The sequence below is a fragment of the Abrus precatorius genome, unplaced genomic scaffold, assembly GCF_003935025.1.
Source record: "Abrus precatorius isolate BTA unplaced genomic scaffold, Abrus_2018 Scaffold6, whole genome shotgun sequence".
In the NCBI taxonomy this organism is placed as follows: domain Eukaryota; kingdom Viridiplantae; phylum Streptophyta; class Magnoliopsida; order Fabales; family Fabaceae; genus Abrus; species Abrus precatorius.
This window is the reverse complement of record NW_020874406.1, coordinates 2,016,028-2,034,142: the sequence shown is the minus strand read 5'-3', so window position 1 is coordinate 2,034,142 and position 18,115 is coordinate 2,016,028. Positions and strand designations below refer to the sequence as shown.

The window sequence follows — 18,115 nt, the reverse complement described above, 5'->3', positions numbered from 1 at the left end:
GTACAACTTTCTAATTTTCTTCTCCTCTACAAAGAATAAGAAAAATATTATTTATCTTTATAAATGATTGCAAAAAATATTACCGTTTCCAAAGGTTTGTATTAAATTAGTAAAAAGAAAATTCAAATGTTATTTCATAATTTTTATAATTATTTTAAAACAATTTTTTAAAAATGTGATATTTTTACAATTATTTATAAATAAAAAAAGTTTTTTCACACACTAAATGGTCCCTTGAAGAGAAACCGACCTACTCCACCATCAACGGTTAAACAGGTACCACTCCATCGTCCTCAATTTATTAAGTCCTTAGGTACAATTTTGACTAAATTGTAAAAAGGAATCAAAGGTCGTTGATTTATCTCACTTATCACTTTTGATTATAAGCCGGCTTTTTTAATTATTTTTTGTCAACAAGCCAAGCTAAACTCAGCTTGGTTTCCTCCACCAGCGCATTCTAAGCACGTGTATACGATATTTAACTCTAGTATAAAATAGGATGCAACTAGGATAATCAATTTAACTGACATTTACAATAACGAAAAGGTTGGAACAAAGCTGTGTCGAAAGTGATTTGCCTGGCAAGTTATTACAATGAACAATTCCTCTTCACCCGAAGGCAGGCGCTACAGAGCTTATTATGCCATCATCGGCCTCAGCTACTCGCGCTGAGACTTGAGCTCCTGTACCTTTTTTTCCGTATCTTTTAAAGCTTTCCCATAAATATTGATTAACTGGGGAGAAAAACAAATGCATATCTAAAACTTCTAAACAAATTTTAGTTTGAAGTAATTAATAACTACGTTATAGCATCAGGCGACACAAATTGCAAAATATATACTGAATAACAACAAAAATGAGGGAGGAAAATATATAGTCCTGAGCTATATTATTGTGTGTAAAATATAGACACAACTTGATGTTCAATCAGTGAGGAAACACATAATAAGTATGAACCTTACAAATTAATCAAGCAATTTGGGTAACTACATTCAATTGATTTTTCTCGTAAAAAGTTTCCCCTTTGTGGAATTAATAGAGGTATGGAACTACTAAGTAGTTTTGGGACTGATTTTTTTATATGGGAAAATTTTGTATTAGTTACCAAAATATAGGAATTTGGGGTCAAATACAGAAATATAAGATTTCTTAAAGATCGCTAATGGCATTTTTAAATGTAAAAAATTTAGATAAAAGCAAAAATCACCTTTTAAACCTGTGAAAATATTTTTTATGTAGATTAATAATTTAAATATGGCTTTTGAGTGTGTAAAGTACCACAATATGGTACTTTCGGACATAATTATCCATATATACTTTTCAAACATCGCCATTAACATTTTTTTTACCAAATCTTAAGGTTGCAACTTGCAACAGAGACTAGAGAAAGGTCACCTCCATGAAAGGTGAATGACATTTTTTTGGCAACTCTAAAATACGAAAAGACCGTGGTGAAGTCACATCAGTGGCAGTAAAAAAATAAGTCCCTGAAGCCAATAACATTAAAGTTACACATACCAATGATCGTTTGTCATAGTATCTCCAACCTAAACATTTTATATGTTTTTGCATCTTCCCTTGTGTTAATCAAGGAACATCAAAGTTTTAAAAAATTTTAGTGAAAAACATAACACAAAGTAGATCGCTATTTTTGCTTTTAGAAGCTTAACCATATTAATAATCACATAATATTTCTAGTTAATGATTATACCCTCAAGCACTATCCATATTACAATAACATATTTATCCATAACATGCATGATTACTAAGGCGAAAAGCTTAACTCATTACTAAAGCATATTGGAGAAGATGATTTTCAGGGTGTATTAGCCTGTTGCGGATCCTCCTTAAGAAAATGTTCCAAGGTAAGCTATTTACACATAGAAAATCGTCTTCTCTACTTTGTAATCATGCACATGTTATAGATAAAAATATTATTGTAATTTAAATAATACTTAATGGTATAACTAATAACTAGAGTTATTATAGGATGAATCCTATGTGCAGCCAAAAGCAAAGGTGATACTTTGCCTTATGTTATATTTCTTATTAAAAATTTTAAATACTTTGCTATTTCCTTTTATCAACATGAGAAGAAAAATGCAGAAAGATATAAAATGTTTGGGGAGGGGATATTATCACAATTAATTACTGTTGTTGAAATCTACCTCAATGTGTATAACTTCATTGTTGTGACCTCACCCTGGTCTTCTGCGTGCTTTACAGTTGCGAAAAAATAGTGTTTTTTGAAAAGTCCATATATGGATAATTATACCAAAAACACCATATTCTAGTACTTTATACACTCAAATGCCATTTCTAAATTATTAATCATAGTTTTGGGTGTGGCCAATTTTTTTTTTTCAACTTATGACAATTTAATCTGCCCCCTCAAATAAAAATACATGTGTGTTTACCACCCCATATAAATTTTTCTAGTTCGGCTAGCATTGAGGTTTCTAAGAAAGTCCCAGGACAATTAAATAGACAAAGTGTGCCTCTCCACAATTGTATTCATTACGATGATAATGTAAGGTTTTTTCGGTCAAAAGCAGATGGGAACGTGACTTGTGAAAATAGATGAAATTTTCTTTTAATTTTGATACGTGGCAAAAACAGATGGAAAGGTTATTCATGAAGTTACCTCTTCAATTTCTTGTGGAGACATAATTAACGGTGGAGACATCATGATGTTATCTCCCGCTACACGAACTAACATCCCATGCTTCTCACATTGTGCTCCAAAATAGGCGGCTACTCCTGTAGTGTAGACATCATGATGTCACAACATACTATTGAAAATATGCCCACAACCACATAAAAAGCAGTATAAGGCTCGTTTAATGGCATGCAACAAATAATTTGCAAAATAGAAGTAGCCAAGATGACTATCTAATCCATCATATGATCTAATAACAAATTTATCTCCCATCTTCTATAGATTCTAAACATGAAAAGGATGCGTCTCACGTAATGTCCGCAGATAGCTTAAGGGTATTGATGTGTAGCTGTTTACTAGAATTTGTAGTTATATATGCTACATAAATTGCAGTAAAGATCACTAGAAATGATAAAATAGACGTGTTTAGACAAGTATGGTAATTTGACAAAGACAAAGATGAAAACAGAGTATTGAACTTGCCCCATTCAGAAGGAAACGGATCATTAGGTGACTTGTTGTCTGTGAACTCAGTGCCCAAAATCAAGCCATTTCCCCGAATCTGCAGATCCAGTAATCTTAATGTTTGTCATGCATTTATATTTACCCAAAAGAAAATTACCGAGCAAATAATATACACCTCTCCAATGATGGGACTATCAGAAAAAGCTTTTATGCCATCTTGAAACCTTGGGGAGATCTTGTTCACGTGGTCAACAATATTTCTTTCCCTGAGAAGAGCGTAATCATACTTCATAAGCAAAAGATGATATATACTAGCGGATAGAACAAACTTCAGAAAAGTTTTTAAAAGCTAGAAAAAAAAGAAACACACTTATAGATCTTGAGTGCTTCAATTGCAACAGCACAGGCTGCAGGGTGTCCAGAATAGGTAAACCCATGAGAAAATGAACCTAAAATAAACAAACACATGTCAGAATACTAAGCCTGAAGATATAGTGATGATTCTGATGGATTAATGGACCAGCATACCAAGTTTGCTGCTTTGTGAGTGTATAACTTCTGAAACTTCTGGGCTTACAAGGACTGCTCCAATTGGCAAATATGCAGAAGAAAGTGCCTAGAAGTCAGACAGAAAAATTAGAAACATTTTACAAACTTTGAAAAATATGAGGACAATCTGTGCTCGGAGCTGTTTCATATTTACCTTAGCCAGGGACACAAGGTCTGGCTTAATGTTGTACTTGTCAGATCCAAACATTGTCCCAAGCCTTCCAAAGGCACAGATTACCTTCAAAAGAGACATAAAGCATTGCAATCAGAATGGACAACTTCACTACAGAATACCCTATATAACAGTAAGTGAAGAATCATGGAAGGCAGTACCTCATCTGCAATAAAAAGAATATCATACTTCTTGACAACAGCTTGGACCTGCATAAGAATTAAATGCTATGAGAAAAAAAGGTTGTACTTTTCCTCTTTAATTCCATTCATATTCTCTTACAAATCTTTGAAAACATGAAACAAAATGAAAACATGACACTACTGTAAATAAAATTTGGAAGTAAAAAATGAAAAAAAAATACATTTTCAAATCTCCCATAAGATTATGAGGATGGTGGGAGCATGCATAATTATGCAGACAACAGTAGAGATTCAGAGATAATTTATAATTATGCATTCATTCCTTTGGGACTGGGAATACAAATGAAATGCTTTATTAATGAAAAACACATAAAATCAATCCTCTTGGCATGATGGCATCCATCTTGAAAATATATAACTCTGTTTGACGCAATGATGATGTGAAAATACCTTTTCAAAATAAGTTGCAGGCGGAGGTATTACACCTCCTGCCCCCATCACTGGTTCAGCAATAAATGCGGCAATCTGTAATTAAAAAATCATTTAAGTCACTGCCAAAATCAATGTTCCAGTAGCAAAAATCACTTTCAATGCATATCACTGTATTACTGTCTCTGGTCCCTCTTTCAGAATCAGCTCCTCCAAATTGTTGGCCAATCTGGTTGAAAATTCTTCCTCCGTCTCACCTGAGATGTTCATAACCACACATAATATTTATGCCTTAAAATAAGTGTCTAAAATATTACTAGAAACATGTCCATCCAAATAATAACCTGGAAGATGATAGCGCCAGTAATGTGGACAGTCAGTGTGCAAGACAAAAGGAGCTGGCAAATCAAATTTTTGATGCAGAGCGGGCAGGCTGAAAACCATTGTTTAATTCAATAAAAAAATTATGAGCGTAAAACTGTTCTACATAAGCACTAATTTTCTGAACAAGAAAAATCTTGAATTTTTCATACCCAGAAAGACTGGCCGATATCAAGGTTGAACCATGATACCTAACAACAAAAAAAAAAAAAAAAAAAAGAGAGTAAGCTATCATGCATAATTAACAGCTGTTAGATAAAACACCACTGGTTAAGATGTCATGAGTACGATTTAGCACGAGCAATGAATTTCTTCTTATCTGGTCTTCCAAGTGCATTGTTATAATACCATACAAGTTTCACCTGAAAGAAAATATGTGAAGGTGAAATATATCAAATATATTCTGCATAAAATATGTGTTAGGCAAGGAGCCCGCTGGACCATTATTATTTTCCTAAAAAAATCTGCTGCTATATTTATTTCTTATTATAAATTAGGAACAGTACTCAGCCTATTAATTGTATATATTTAGGATTCCTAATTTAGGTTGTACAAATCAGGAATTAGGATCAATTGTCATTAAATAGTTGTAAATGCTATGTATTATTTATGGAGATGAATAGAGAGAAGGAAAAAGGCAGAAAAGCCAAACTTTTGACATGGTATCACGAGTCTTCTTGACAGAGACGTGAGCTTTTCCAGTTTTGTGTTCGCACTTGATTCTTGGTTCCTGGGTCTGCTTTGCTCACGATTCGTGGTTCTTGCACTTTGCTTCTTGGGTCTGTGTTCGCGTGTGCTCTTGGTTCGTTCTTGTAACCCTCTCGTTCGAGGTTTGTGTTTCCGTTCTTGGTTCTTGTCCCCTTTTATTTTTGGGCACGGGCTCTTGGCCTTTTTTTTTTTCTCTGTTTTCATGATTACGGAGAATCTTTGTGTTCGGTTTAACGGCAAAAAACTATGCCGCTTGGGAGTTTCAGTTCAAGATGTTTGTGAAAGGAAAAGGAATGTGGGGACATGTCGATGGGTCCTCCTCTAAACCCACGGCCATGGCTGAGTTGGCTGCTTGGGAGACGAAGGATGCCCAGGTTATTTCTTGGCTTTTGGGGTCCATTGAGCCTCTAATGGTCAATAACTTGCATTCATTTTCTACGGCCACAGACATGTGGGACTATCTCAAACGCATTTTCCATCGGGACCATTCTGCCAAACGTTTTCAGTTGGAATTAGACATATCCAATTACACTCAGGCAAATTTCTCTATTCAGGAATATTATTCTGGTTTCCTGAACTTGTAGGCTGAACACTCTACTATACTACATGCCGCTGTTCCGAAAAATTCTTTGGCTGCAGTACAAGAGGTTTATGAGGTCACTCAACGGGACCAATTCCTCATGAAGCTTAGACCAGAATTTGAAGCTGTACGTGCTGCTCTCTTAAATCGAAACCCACTCCCTCTTTGGATGTATGTGTTAGCGAACTGCTTAGAGAAGAACAGCGTCTTCTCACTCAAGCAGCTCTGTCCCGTGACTCTTCTGTTTCGGAAGCTATTCCTGTTGCCTATACTGCCCAAGATAAAGGCAAAGGTCGTGATACACGACAAGTTCAATGCTATTCGTGCAAACAGTTTGGTCATATTGCTCGTCATTGCACCAAGAAGTTTTGCAACTATTGTAAGCAACGTGGCCATATCATCACGGACTGTCCCACTAGACCACAACGGCGCCAATTTCAAGCTTTTCATGCGGCTAGTTCCATGACTGAGACACCCAATTCTGTCCCAACCCATGCTGATGCGTTAACTCCAGAGAAGGTCCAGCAAATGGTGCTTTCAGCATTATCTACCTTAGGCATCCAGGGTAAGTCTAATGATATATCTTCAACATGGTTTGTTGATTCTGGAGCCTCCAATCATATGGCTGGTACCTCTGAACATTTAAACAATGTTTGCACTTATAATGGCACTCAAAACATTCAGATTGCTGATGGTAATACGCTTTCAATCACCGCTGTTGGTGATATTACTCCTTCCTTTCGTAATGTCTTTGTGTCTCCTGGACTTGTTTCTAATTTAATCTCGGTTGGACAATTGGTGGATGACAATTGCAATATTAATTTCTCTCGGGCTGGTTGTGTTGTGCAAGATCAGGTGTCGGGGAAAGTGATCGCGAAGGGGCCTAAAGTGGGCAGATTATTTCCACTCAAGTTTACTTTACCTAGATTTTTGTCCTTCAATTGTACTAGTGTCCCAAATAAGTATGAGGATTGGCACAAAAAGTTGGGTTACCCAAATTCAGTTGTTTTGTCTCATCTACTGAAAAATGGTTTCTTAAGCAATAAAATTATCATTCCTGGTTCTTCCTTTAACTATTCTGTATGCAAACTTGCTAAAAGCAAAACCCTCCCATTTCCCTCTAATGCTCATCGTGCTAACAAACGTTTCGACATTATTCACAGTGATGTTTGGGGTATATCGCCTGTCTTATCACATGCTAAGTACAAGTATTTTGTGACATTTATTGATGATTATAGCCGCTTTACTTGGATTTATTTTCTCCGTTCTAAAGATGAAGTTTTCTCAATGTTCAAGATGTTTTTGGCCTACATTGAGAATCAATTCCACACTAGCATTAAGATTTTACGCACTGATTCTGGTGGCGAATATATTTCTGCTGCGTTTCAGGAGTACTTGCACCAAAAAGGCATTATTTTCTAACGTTCATGCCCATATACGCCTCAACAAAATGGCGTTGCAGAACGAAAGAATAGACACTTGCTTGATGTCACACGAGCATTACTTCTTCAAGCTTCAGTACCTTCTCATTTCTGGGTTGAGGCATTGACCATTGCTGTCTACTTGATCAATCGCCTTCCCTCCCAGGTTCTTGGCCTCGATTCTCCTTTCTTTCGTCTTTATACCATACAGCCGAGTTATGATGATCTTCACCCTTTTGGCTGTGTATGTTTTGTCCACCTTTCACCTTCGGAACGTCACAAACTTGGGGCTCAGTCTGTCCAATGTGCTTTTATGGGTTATGGTACCACTCAAAAGGGTTTCTTGTGTTATGATGTTGTTGCCCAGCGTTTACGTATCTCTCGGAATGTGGTTTTCTTTGATCATCAAGATTTCTTTCCATTTGTTTCTCCTGATGCTAATGGTTTTGCTACTCTTCCTACCTTTCCTAAGGTCTCTCATGCTACAAAATGGTTTAAACCAGGCTATGTATATACTAGACGCCAGCCTGCCCCGCCCCTTCTCAACTCTGAACCGTCACCTGACCATACGCCAATAGTGCCTCGTCGATCCAGTCGTACTTCTTGTCCACCGGATAGGTATGGTTACTCCCCTACTTCTCTTACTGCCACTTTATCTACCATTCCTATTCCTACATGCTATTCACAGGCTATTAAGGATGTGTGTTGGGTCAAAGCTATGCAAGAGGAGTTGCAGGCACTTCAGGAGAATCATACTTGAGAAATTGTTACATGCTCCCCTAGTGTCAAACCCATTGGCTATAAATGGGTGTATTCTGTGAAACTTAATTCTGATGGTTCTTTTAATCGTTACAAGGCTCGATTGGTTGCCTTGGGTAACAAACAAGAATATGGAGTGAGTTATGATGAGACATTTGCACTTGTGGCTAAAATGACTACTGTCCGCACTGTCCTATCTATTGCTGCCTCCAAAGGCTGGTCTCTCTATCAAATAGATGTGAAGAATGCCTTTCTACATGGTGACCTAGCTAAAGATATTTATATGAACCCTCCACAAGGTTTGTTTTCTTCTTCTCTCGGTGTATGCAAACTCAAACGTTCTTTATATGGTCTGAGGCAAGCCCCACGGACATGGTTTGAAAAGTTTCGGACTACTCTCCTTGGATTTTCTTTTACTCAAAGTCGATATGATTCTTCTTTATTTATTCAAACCACCACAGCTGGTATTATTCTTCTTCTTCTTTATGTTGATGATATGGTCATTACTGGTTCTGATCATGCGTCAATACAGCAACTTCAAGCTTCTTTTCATATGAAGGATCTAGGCAATCTTCACTATTTTTTGGGTCTTGAGGTTCATTCTCATCCCAAAGGTCTCTTTCTTCATCAACACAAGTATACTGATGATTTGATCTCTTTGGCTGGTCTCCAATCTGCTGCTCCTGTGGATACTCCTCTTGAAGTTAATATCGAATTTCTTCGTGATGAAGGTGACATTCTACCTAATCCTTTGTTGTATCGTCAGTTAGTAGGCAGTCTTAATTATTTGACTATTACACATCCTGACATCTCCTTTGCAGTCCAGCAGGTTAGCCAATTTATGCACACTCCTCGCCACCTTCACCTAGCTGCTGTCTGACGTATCATTCGTTACTTGAAAAGTACTTCTCAGCGGGGGTTGTTCTTTCACACTGGGACGTCTCTTAATTTGGTGGGTTATAGTGATGCTGATTGGACAGGCTGCCCAGATACTCAAAGATCTGTCACAGGTTGGTGCCTGTTTCTTGGTTCTGCGCTTATTTCTTGGAAGAGCAAAAAGCAAGCCTGGGCAGCGTAGTCAAAATCGCGATCTTACACGTAAGATCGGACGATTTCACGAGCTTTTGCAGCGCCTCCGATCCCGTTCCTGCCCTGCGACGCGATTTTTCAAGATCGTTGGGATCGCACGATCTTCCTCGTGAAATCGTGGAAGCGTGCGATCCTGGACGAGTTTGGTGGAGCCCCATATTCTTTAAAAAACCCGATTACCCGATTTGACCCAGCCTTTTTTTTTTACCCGACTTATTTAATCTTAGATGTTAGGGTTTTTTTTTTTTCGTTCTTCCCTTTTCGCTGCCCCTTTCTCCACGACGCAGTGTTTTCTTCCTCAACACAGGCGACGACGACCCAAAGTTTTCTTCCTCAACACTGCTGCCGACTGCGACCCAAAGTTCGTCAGCACCGCCGACCGCGACCCAAAGTCTTCTTCCTCAGTTCCCAACCCACACTCTCTTCTTCTTCAGCACACTTCCCTTCTTTCTTAGACTCACGACGCACATTTCTCTTCTCCAATACAGCGAATCTGTTTTCCCCATTCTCTGTCCTGTTTGAAGATGTCTGCACGTGGAAAAAGTATACCTGCAATCCAGAGAGGGCAACCAGAAAGTAGGAGAGTGGTTGCAAGTTCTACCATTGGTCACACTTCTACTGGCTCAGTGAGCTGCACTGTTGGTGCAGTTGTGGCCTGTTCTTTGCGAAAAAATGCTCCTGGAAACAGGAGTGATGTGGCATGGCAACATGGATCATCTGTGGATGGAGATGCACGAAAAATTCAGTGTAACTATTGTCGAAAATTAATAACTGGTGGAGTTTACCGATTAAAACATCATCTGGCTGGAACACAAAAAGATGTGGGTGCTTGCTCTTCGGTTAGTGATGAAGTGAGGAGAGAAATGTGGCTCGTTGTATCCTCCTTACAAGAGAAATTAATGAAGAAATCAAATAGCAAACTCAACGAACTTCTTGGAGAAGGTGATGGTGGGAGTGATTCTGGTGAAAAAAGAAAAGGGGGTGAAGTTGAGGGCAGTGAGAACATTTTCAAGAAGAAAGGAGTAAGTAATCAAGTCACTCTCAATAACATATTCAAAAAAAAAATTGAGAGAGGAAGTGTGTCAAGATATTGCTTCTTTTTTTTACAACAATGCCATACCATTCAATGTGGCAAGGAGTGAAAAATTTAATAAGATGTTGGAATCGGTGACAAAATATGGGCTTGGATTCAAGCCACCTTCCTATCATGAAATCAGAGTCAAGTATTTGAAACATCATGTGAATTTGACCACGCAAGCTATTGAAGCACATAGAGAAGAATGGAGAAAAACAGGATGTACAATAATGACGGATGGCTGGACCGACAAGAAAAGGAGAACTATATTGAATTTTTTAGTTAATAGCCCTATGGGTACAGTATTTTTGACTTCAATTGATGCATCTCATATATCTAAAACAGCTGATAAATTGTTTAAAATGATGGATGACATTGTAGAGGAGGTTGGTGAAGAAAACGTGGTTCAAATTGTAACTGACAATGCAGCAAATTATAAGGCTGCATGTGAATTGTTGATGGAGAAAAGGAAGAAATTGTATTGGACACCATGTGCTGCTCACTGTATAGATTTGATATTGGAAGATCTGGAGAAGAAGTTACCTATTCATCAAGAGACAATCTCAAAGGGGAAAAAAATTACGACTTATATTTATTCAAGGACTTCCCTAATTTCTTTATTGCAATTCTTCACAAAGGGAAGGGATTTGGTGAGACCAGCCATGACTCGCTTTGCTACGTCTTATCTTACTTTGGGATGTCTTCAAGAGCATAAGGGAGCATTGGTTAGAATGTTCACATCTGATCAATGGAAGACTAGCCGGTTTGCTAAATCAACAGACGGAAAGTTTGTTGAAGATGTGATTATGGATAAAACTTTTTGGAAAGGTGTTGTTGTTTGCTTAAGAGGTGCATATCCTATAATCAAAGTTCTTCGTTTGGTTGATTCGGATGAGATTCCAGCTATGGGATTCCTTTATGAGGAAATGGACCGAGCTAAAGAGAAGATAGCAAAGGCCTTCAATGAGAGTAAAAAAAGGTAAATAAATTATTAAATTTAATTAAAAATTTTAGTTATTTTTTTTTGAAAATTAATTTAATTTTTTTCATATATTAGTTATCTCCCTCTATGGAATGTCATTGATGAAAGATGGGACAATCAACTCCATAGGCCATTGCATGCTGCAGCTTATTACCTCAACCCTTTTTTACACTACAGTCCTGGTTTTAAAGTAGATTTTGAAGTTAAACGTGGATTATATGATTGTATAGAAAGGATGGTAGAAAATGATGAAGAAATGACTAAAATTGATGCTCAACTTGAAGATTTCAAGGCAAAAAAGAAATTTTTTGGTGGCAAGGCAGCCCTAAATGCACTTAAAACTAATATCAAAACTCCAGCACAATGGTGGAAATCTTATGGAGATGGACATCCAGAGCTTCAAAGATTTGCTATTCGTATATTGAGCTTGACATGTAGCTCCTCTGGATGTGAGCGTAATTGGAGTGCTTTTGAGATGGTAAGATTTTAAAACTATGATAAATTACATTCTTTCTCTTTACCTATTAAAAACTAGCAAATAATCAATTGTATTTATATATTTTTTAGGTCCACACAAAGAGACGAAATCGTTTGAAACAACAAACTATGAATGATGTTGTTTATGTGATGGCTAACTCAAAATTGGCCAAGAAAAAGACATCCAGAAAAGCTATGGAGTTTAATCTTGATGATCTTTCATCTGATGATGAATGGATTATGGCCAATGAAAGTTCATCCAATGGTGATGATTTAGAAGTTGATGACTTATTGGACTTGGATTTGAATCCAAATGAACACTTAGGTCAAGTTGGAAATGATTCCAATGATGTTGATGATGATCCTATAAATTTAGATGATTTAGAGATTCCTCCTTTTGATGATGATCTTGATGGAGTTGGAGATGAAGAAAATGAAGACCTAATAGAAGATGATTATTATGATCAAAACTTGAATGATTTGTTAGAGTAAAAAATACCAATGTTGGACACTTTGACTAGTTTGTTTTTACTTTAGTACTATTGAGTTTTATGTGTAATTTGACTTGAGAATATATTTATTGTCATTAATGTTTGAGTTGTGATTGTCTTTTATGAATTTAAGACTATTGGTTCCTTATTTATCTTCTTTTTTGTATGCATTTGTATGTTTAAATATAGTTTTATACATTAGGTAGGATCTTACGATCCACTCTACGATCCTACGAGTTACGTGTTTTCCTTTCCCTTCCGATCCTAAGTAGGATCTCGATTTTGACTACCTTGAGCCCGGGTCTCTAAGTCTTCCACCGAGTCTGAATATCGTGTTATGTCTCTAACCTACTCTGAAATTATTTGGCTTCGTGGTCTTTTAGCTGAGCTTGGCTTCCCTCAAAACGATGCTACACCTCTCTATGCTGACAATACTAGCGCCATTCAGATTGCTACCAATCCAGTCTTCCATGAACGCACCAAACATATTGAAGTGGATTGTCATTCTATCCGTGAGGCTCTTGATACTCATATTGTCTCTCTTCCCCACATTACCTCGCAACTTCAGCTTGCGAATATTCTTACTAAGGCTGTTCCTCGTCCTCGACATCAGTTTCTTGTTAACAAATTGATGCTCCTTGACCACTCGCATCAATTTGAGGGGGGATGTTAGGCAAGGAGTCCGCTGGACCATTATTATTTTCCTAAAAAAATCTGCTGCTATATTTATTTCTTATTATAAATTAGGAATAGTACTCAGCCTATTAATTGTATATATTTAGGATTCCTAATTTAGGTTGTACAAATCAGGAATTAGGATCAATTGTCATTAAATAGTTGTAAATGCTACGTATTATTTATGGAGATGAATAGAGAGAAGGAAAAAGGCAGAAAAGCCAAACTTTTGACAATATGTACCTCAACAATATGTTGACATGACATATATTCATTTTCATTTTGTTTATTGCTTTGCTTAAACCATGATAAAGATGGATCTATATTTATTTAAAGAACCACATTTGCCATTGAGAATTGGCATCAGATATTTTCAGTACTTGATTGCTCCTAGATTTTCCCTCTTGGTGGTTCCTGTTGCATGCATTTTGTGGAGTCTACTGTAATGATTCTAAAACTTTGTTTAGCTCAAGAAGTAAACACATTCTAAACATCTACCTTATAATTAAATGAAAATTTTCAGAAGAAAATATGAGACTCTAACAAATCAAGGGGATATTAATCTATCAAACCTGAGTGTCGTTAGCTTCAGATCCACTATTAACGAAAAAAGCTTTTGCCATTTTTCTGGCAGTGAACATTTCTAGGAGTTCCTTGGCTAGATCCTGTGTACATCACAAGTAAATATCGAATAAAAAATTGACTAATGCACATCACAAGTAAGGTGCTTAATCAATTATTTATTTAGTAATTTGCAGTGAAAGCCGCCTCTTTGTATGAGGTGGATTAGGATAGGTTAAAAACTATACAGTTTCATCTCTCCACTGTCCCAACTCCTCCACCCTCCAAATAAATGGAGAACACTTCCTTCTGAGAGATGGACAAACAACCTCTCCTCCCCCTAAGAAATGAAAATGTGCTGGACTTTAATCCATTAGAATGTAAACAGCACCATAACCAGTGATCAACAAGCGTTAACAGCCATCCTGAAGGCAATTTTCCAACACTCAATGGCAACAAATTTGAACACCAACTATCAATTTTGAGATTTTACCCAAAATCTTTATTTCATCTTCAGTTTAAAACTAGCCGTTGATAACATTGAAAGTTGCAACAGGAAAATACTGCACCTACAAAGCTCATTAACATAAAAAAGAACTAAGTGTCCAACATTTTAATCTCAAGGTAAGGGAGATTATTTTTTAAAAATAAAGAAAATGACAGGGTAGTTTAAGTATCTTTAACCAGAATGTTCTAAACTATAAATGAATCAAATGTCCAGCTGTAAAGTAGAAGTATTGAGCCCCAATTCCCTCTGTATTTCATTATAAAAAGTAAAACAAATGAAAGAAAGAAATAATATAAATCTATACGAGAAATAAACGTGCCGAAAATATTGTTTGGGTATGCAATTAGTGACATGAAAAATAAACATCGAAAAAATAATGTTTGGGTATGCTACTACAGAATAATATGAATACCAAAGAAGGTCTTGTGGTCCGATTCCAAAAGGAATGGTAAAATGGCAACTTCTTTAACTGTACCATGGCAGCATCAACAAGGCGTGGCTCACTTCCCCCTGCAAAATAACATATATTCAATTTCAGAGTAAATTACCATCATGCATAAAAAGATTAACCATTAAAAAATTACATTATTTACAGCTTTCATGTGTGAATATACCCCACAATTACGTACCTGTATAATTAATAGCTAATAAAATATTTTAATTATGATCACATTTTTTGCAATTTATCAAAAATTCAAATTTCCGGATAAAATCAACCCTCTGTCTGTAAAAATGATGCGGCCTGTTAGTCAAACAGAGACCAAGAAGGCGTAGGATCCAGAGATGGCAGCAGTCGCATAGAGGAAAAATACACCAGAAAACTTAATTTACCTATTGCCTGGCAAAGGTGTATGGAAGCAACAGTAGGAGGGGAAAACTAAAATTTCAGAGGCCAGAATATGGGTACGGTGTACAGCCAGTGGGACGGGCAGATTCATGACAAAGACCTTGAGGACTAGGAGAATGGCAGTGAAAGAGTCCCACACTGTTGGGGAATTTGGCGGCAAAGACGGTAAGAGGTCATCATGGATGGTACCGCTATGGTATCATGTATACACACAGAATATTTGGGTAAAATTTACTGCACATCGGTCTCTTGTTTATCGTATGGATACAAACAAAGAGATAATTGCAAAATAATTTACAGCAATCCAATAATACAGTTAACAGTACGAACATAAATTCAAAGATTCTATAATTATCTGACAGAAAATTAACAAAATATTTATTTATTTTACTATTTCAAAACTATACTTTAAGAAAACCACAAACTCCTTCCACCTTAAAAAACCCAGTCATTTTCCAATATAATTTTATTATTATTAAGCTCAAGCAATCAGCATGAAAAGTATTAACACTAAAACTTTACATTATTCAACAACAAACCAACCCCACACGTACTGAAAATATAAAACCTTCCATGACCTTACTGATCATTTCTTCCAATTAATAAACTCAAGTATATCTTTTGAATACCCTAAAGTTCAATATCCAGGGCATTCTGCAAAAGTAGTCACAACGGCTCTGCCCCTTGTCCTTGTTACCAATAAAAAAAGTGTTTTAGATTAAATAATTGTGGGGGGGGGAGGAGAAGGACCCCAAGCAACTTAAGCATAATTTGGTGGTTAGTTGAAGAGAGAGCATGCTAAAATATCAAATATATATATATATATAGTAGTTAAAATTATAGCCGTTCTAGTTTCTCAAGATGGATTGAGAACATGAACCAGACGAAAATATACCATTCAGAAAAATAAAATGCAGAGTAGATATCACACATACCTAGAGCAGTGCACCATAGACCAGCAAGTGCGTCAAGATATTTCTTCCCATTAATGTCATATACATAGCTTCCCTGAATCATTAATCAGGTAAATAACATAATTAAAAAGCTAATTATTCTTTAAATATTTAAACCTAAAACAAAGGGAATCATGATTTCCTAAATATATTACATTACGGTAATTAAAAAAATCACAGAAAAATAGCAAGGAAGTTAACCTCTGACTTTTCTATAATCAGAGGATTCAAATCAGTAGTTTGCCACCCAGCTGTGAAAGGGGCAAGCATATCATGGCCCTTGAACCTGAGACAATTGAAGTGCATCAGCAATTTTATACATGGTAGCCATATAAGGCTAGAAAATTTAAACTTGGAACTGATTTTTCATTGTTTTGTTTAGAGAGAGAAAGAGAGAGAGAGAGAGAGAGCTCATACATGGACTCTACAGACGACTATCTTTTAGAATAACAGTTCTTATAACTGATAATGCAGTCAACGTACACATGATTGTATCAGAATCATAAACACTGACCCAGAGGGATGTCCCATTCATTCCCTTCTCCCTCTGGATAATAAATGGACATTTAACACCTCTGCTTTGAAATCTCAAAACAAAATTGACAATACTTAGCGCCAATTTTTTTTATTGAAGGGAATTATTGCCAAATCAAGTTCAAACGCACTGTACCAATTAAGATACAGGCAAGATTGAGATATGATCAATACACAAAAGCACACATGAGAAAGCGGTGAATGGTTATCATAGAAGTTAGAAGACCATATACCCGTTGCCATTTTTCACGTCATTAATTGAACTATCCTTTGCCAAGGAAGACTCCGTACTATTTGATCTAGACCATGAGGGAACCTGAGGGAGACTTTCCTGAAAATTTCCGGAAACTGCAGCATATGCTAAAGATGAAGCACTCTGTAAATAAAAAATAAAATAAGCATCATAAGACTAATAAAAGTTGAGTAGCAAGCAGGGACTGCTTCTGGACCATCCGTTAACATCAAATCAGATAAATAAAATAGCATACGAGGTACATCATCACTAAGAATACAGCATCGCAAATAGGCAACCAACATTTCAAAATTCTGGACTGCAACCTTGGGAAAAATACTAAATTGCTTCCTATTCAGAAATCACAGATACTTGAAGCCTTATATTTACCGCAAAAAACACGATCATAATTTAATGTTTCCTTAAACATATTCCACTGCGGCAAAATAAGTTATGCAGTACACTCTTTCTCGGGATACTTTTCTCAGAAAAATAGAAGCACGAACTTTAGATATTATCAGACGTATAGTTAACTCTTGGAATTCCAGAATGTGTTCCAAAGTATAAATGCCGTTATAACTATAATCGAATATTCTGATACTCCAAAAGAGAAACAGCAAAAGGTGATGAACTTTCACCGAATATATTCTAAAAAGATCCCTCGAAAACTCGGGTTTGTAAAACAAAAGTTACATTGATATAATTAATAAATCTCCATTTACATAAACTTGAATCTTGCTCAATTTCATAAGACTTTGTTCAATTCATTGATATGCACGAATTGTTTGTCGCAATCGCACGTACAAAGTCCGTTCATATAAAACAAAATAAAAATAACAACGGGAGAATCCGAGACTCAAAGTTTCATGAATCATCAATCAAACGCATAAACGCATAACAGTATTGCAATATTGGGAGACGGAAACAAGATTGGGGGAAATATTGGGAAGGAAAGATGAAGAGATGGAAGTAAAAGGAAAAATGAAAAGCATCGTGCCTTGGTCCTGAGAGTGGATCGGAGGAGCGTGTTCATGGTGGCTGAATATGGTTGGTTGTGTTGTTTTCTGAACAGAGAAACTCTCGAGAATTGTACAAAGCAGAGTTTCAAGTGACGACCTGAGACGGAGACAGTGAGACTGGCAACTGAGAAGAAATAGTGATCCGAATTATACGGCACGCGTAACGTCGAGCGCTCTTCCCTCTGTCATAACTCGCGCACAGCCCCAAACGTTTTTCTTGGTGGCTCCCACCGAACCAAAAACGACATTTTAGATACAGTAATGGCTTAATTAGACCGTATACTCATAAAGTATATGTTTTAGTTTACGTTTTAAGCTTCGTAGTTAAATTCTGCATAACGAAGTTCACGATCAAACAGATCAACTTATGACAAAATCTTTACGCAGGAAATGAAATGTTAGTCAT

General features: G+C 36.5%; 1 protein-coding gene across 1 annotated transcript; it reads right to left on the bottom strand.

Annotated features, from left to right (window-relative positions):
• Nucleotides 1-560: 560 nt before the first annotated feature.
• Nucleotides 561-17,879, bottom strand: LOC113870019 (gamma aminobutyrate transaminase 1, mitochondrial). The gene is made up of 19 exons (XM_027506612.1): nt 17,688-17,879; nt 16,692-16,834; nt 16,126-16,210; nt 15,907-15,979; nt 14,537-14,634; nt 13,628-13,720; nt 5,087-5,160; nt 4,951-4,989; nt 4,762-4,850; nt 4,598-4,674; nt 4,439-4,513; nt 4,007-4,054; nt 3,828-3,911; nt 3,653-3,740; nt 3,495-3,573; nt 3,300-3,390; nt 3,143-3,221; nt 2,645-2,760; nt 561-734 (listed from the first exon to the last, which is right to left on the bottom strand). The coding sequence occupies exons 1-19, from the start codon at nt 17,721-17,723 to the stop codon at nt 660-662; spliced, it is 1,542 nt and encodes a 513-aa protein (XP_027362413.1). The 5' UTR covers nt 17,724-17,879; the 3' UTR covers nt 561-659.
• Nucleotides 17,880-18,115: the final 236 nt, after the last annotated feature.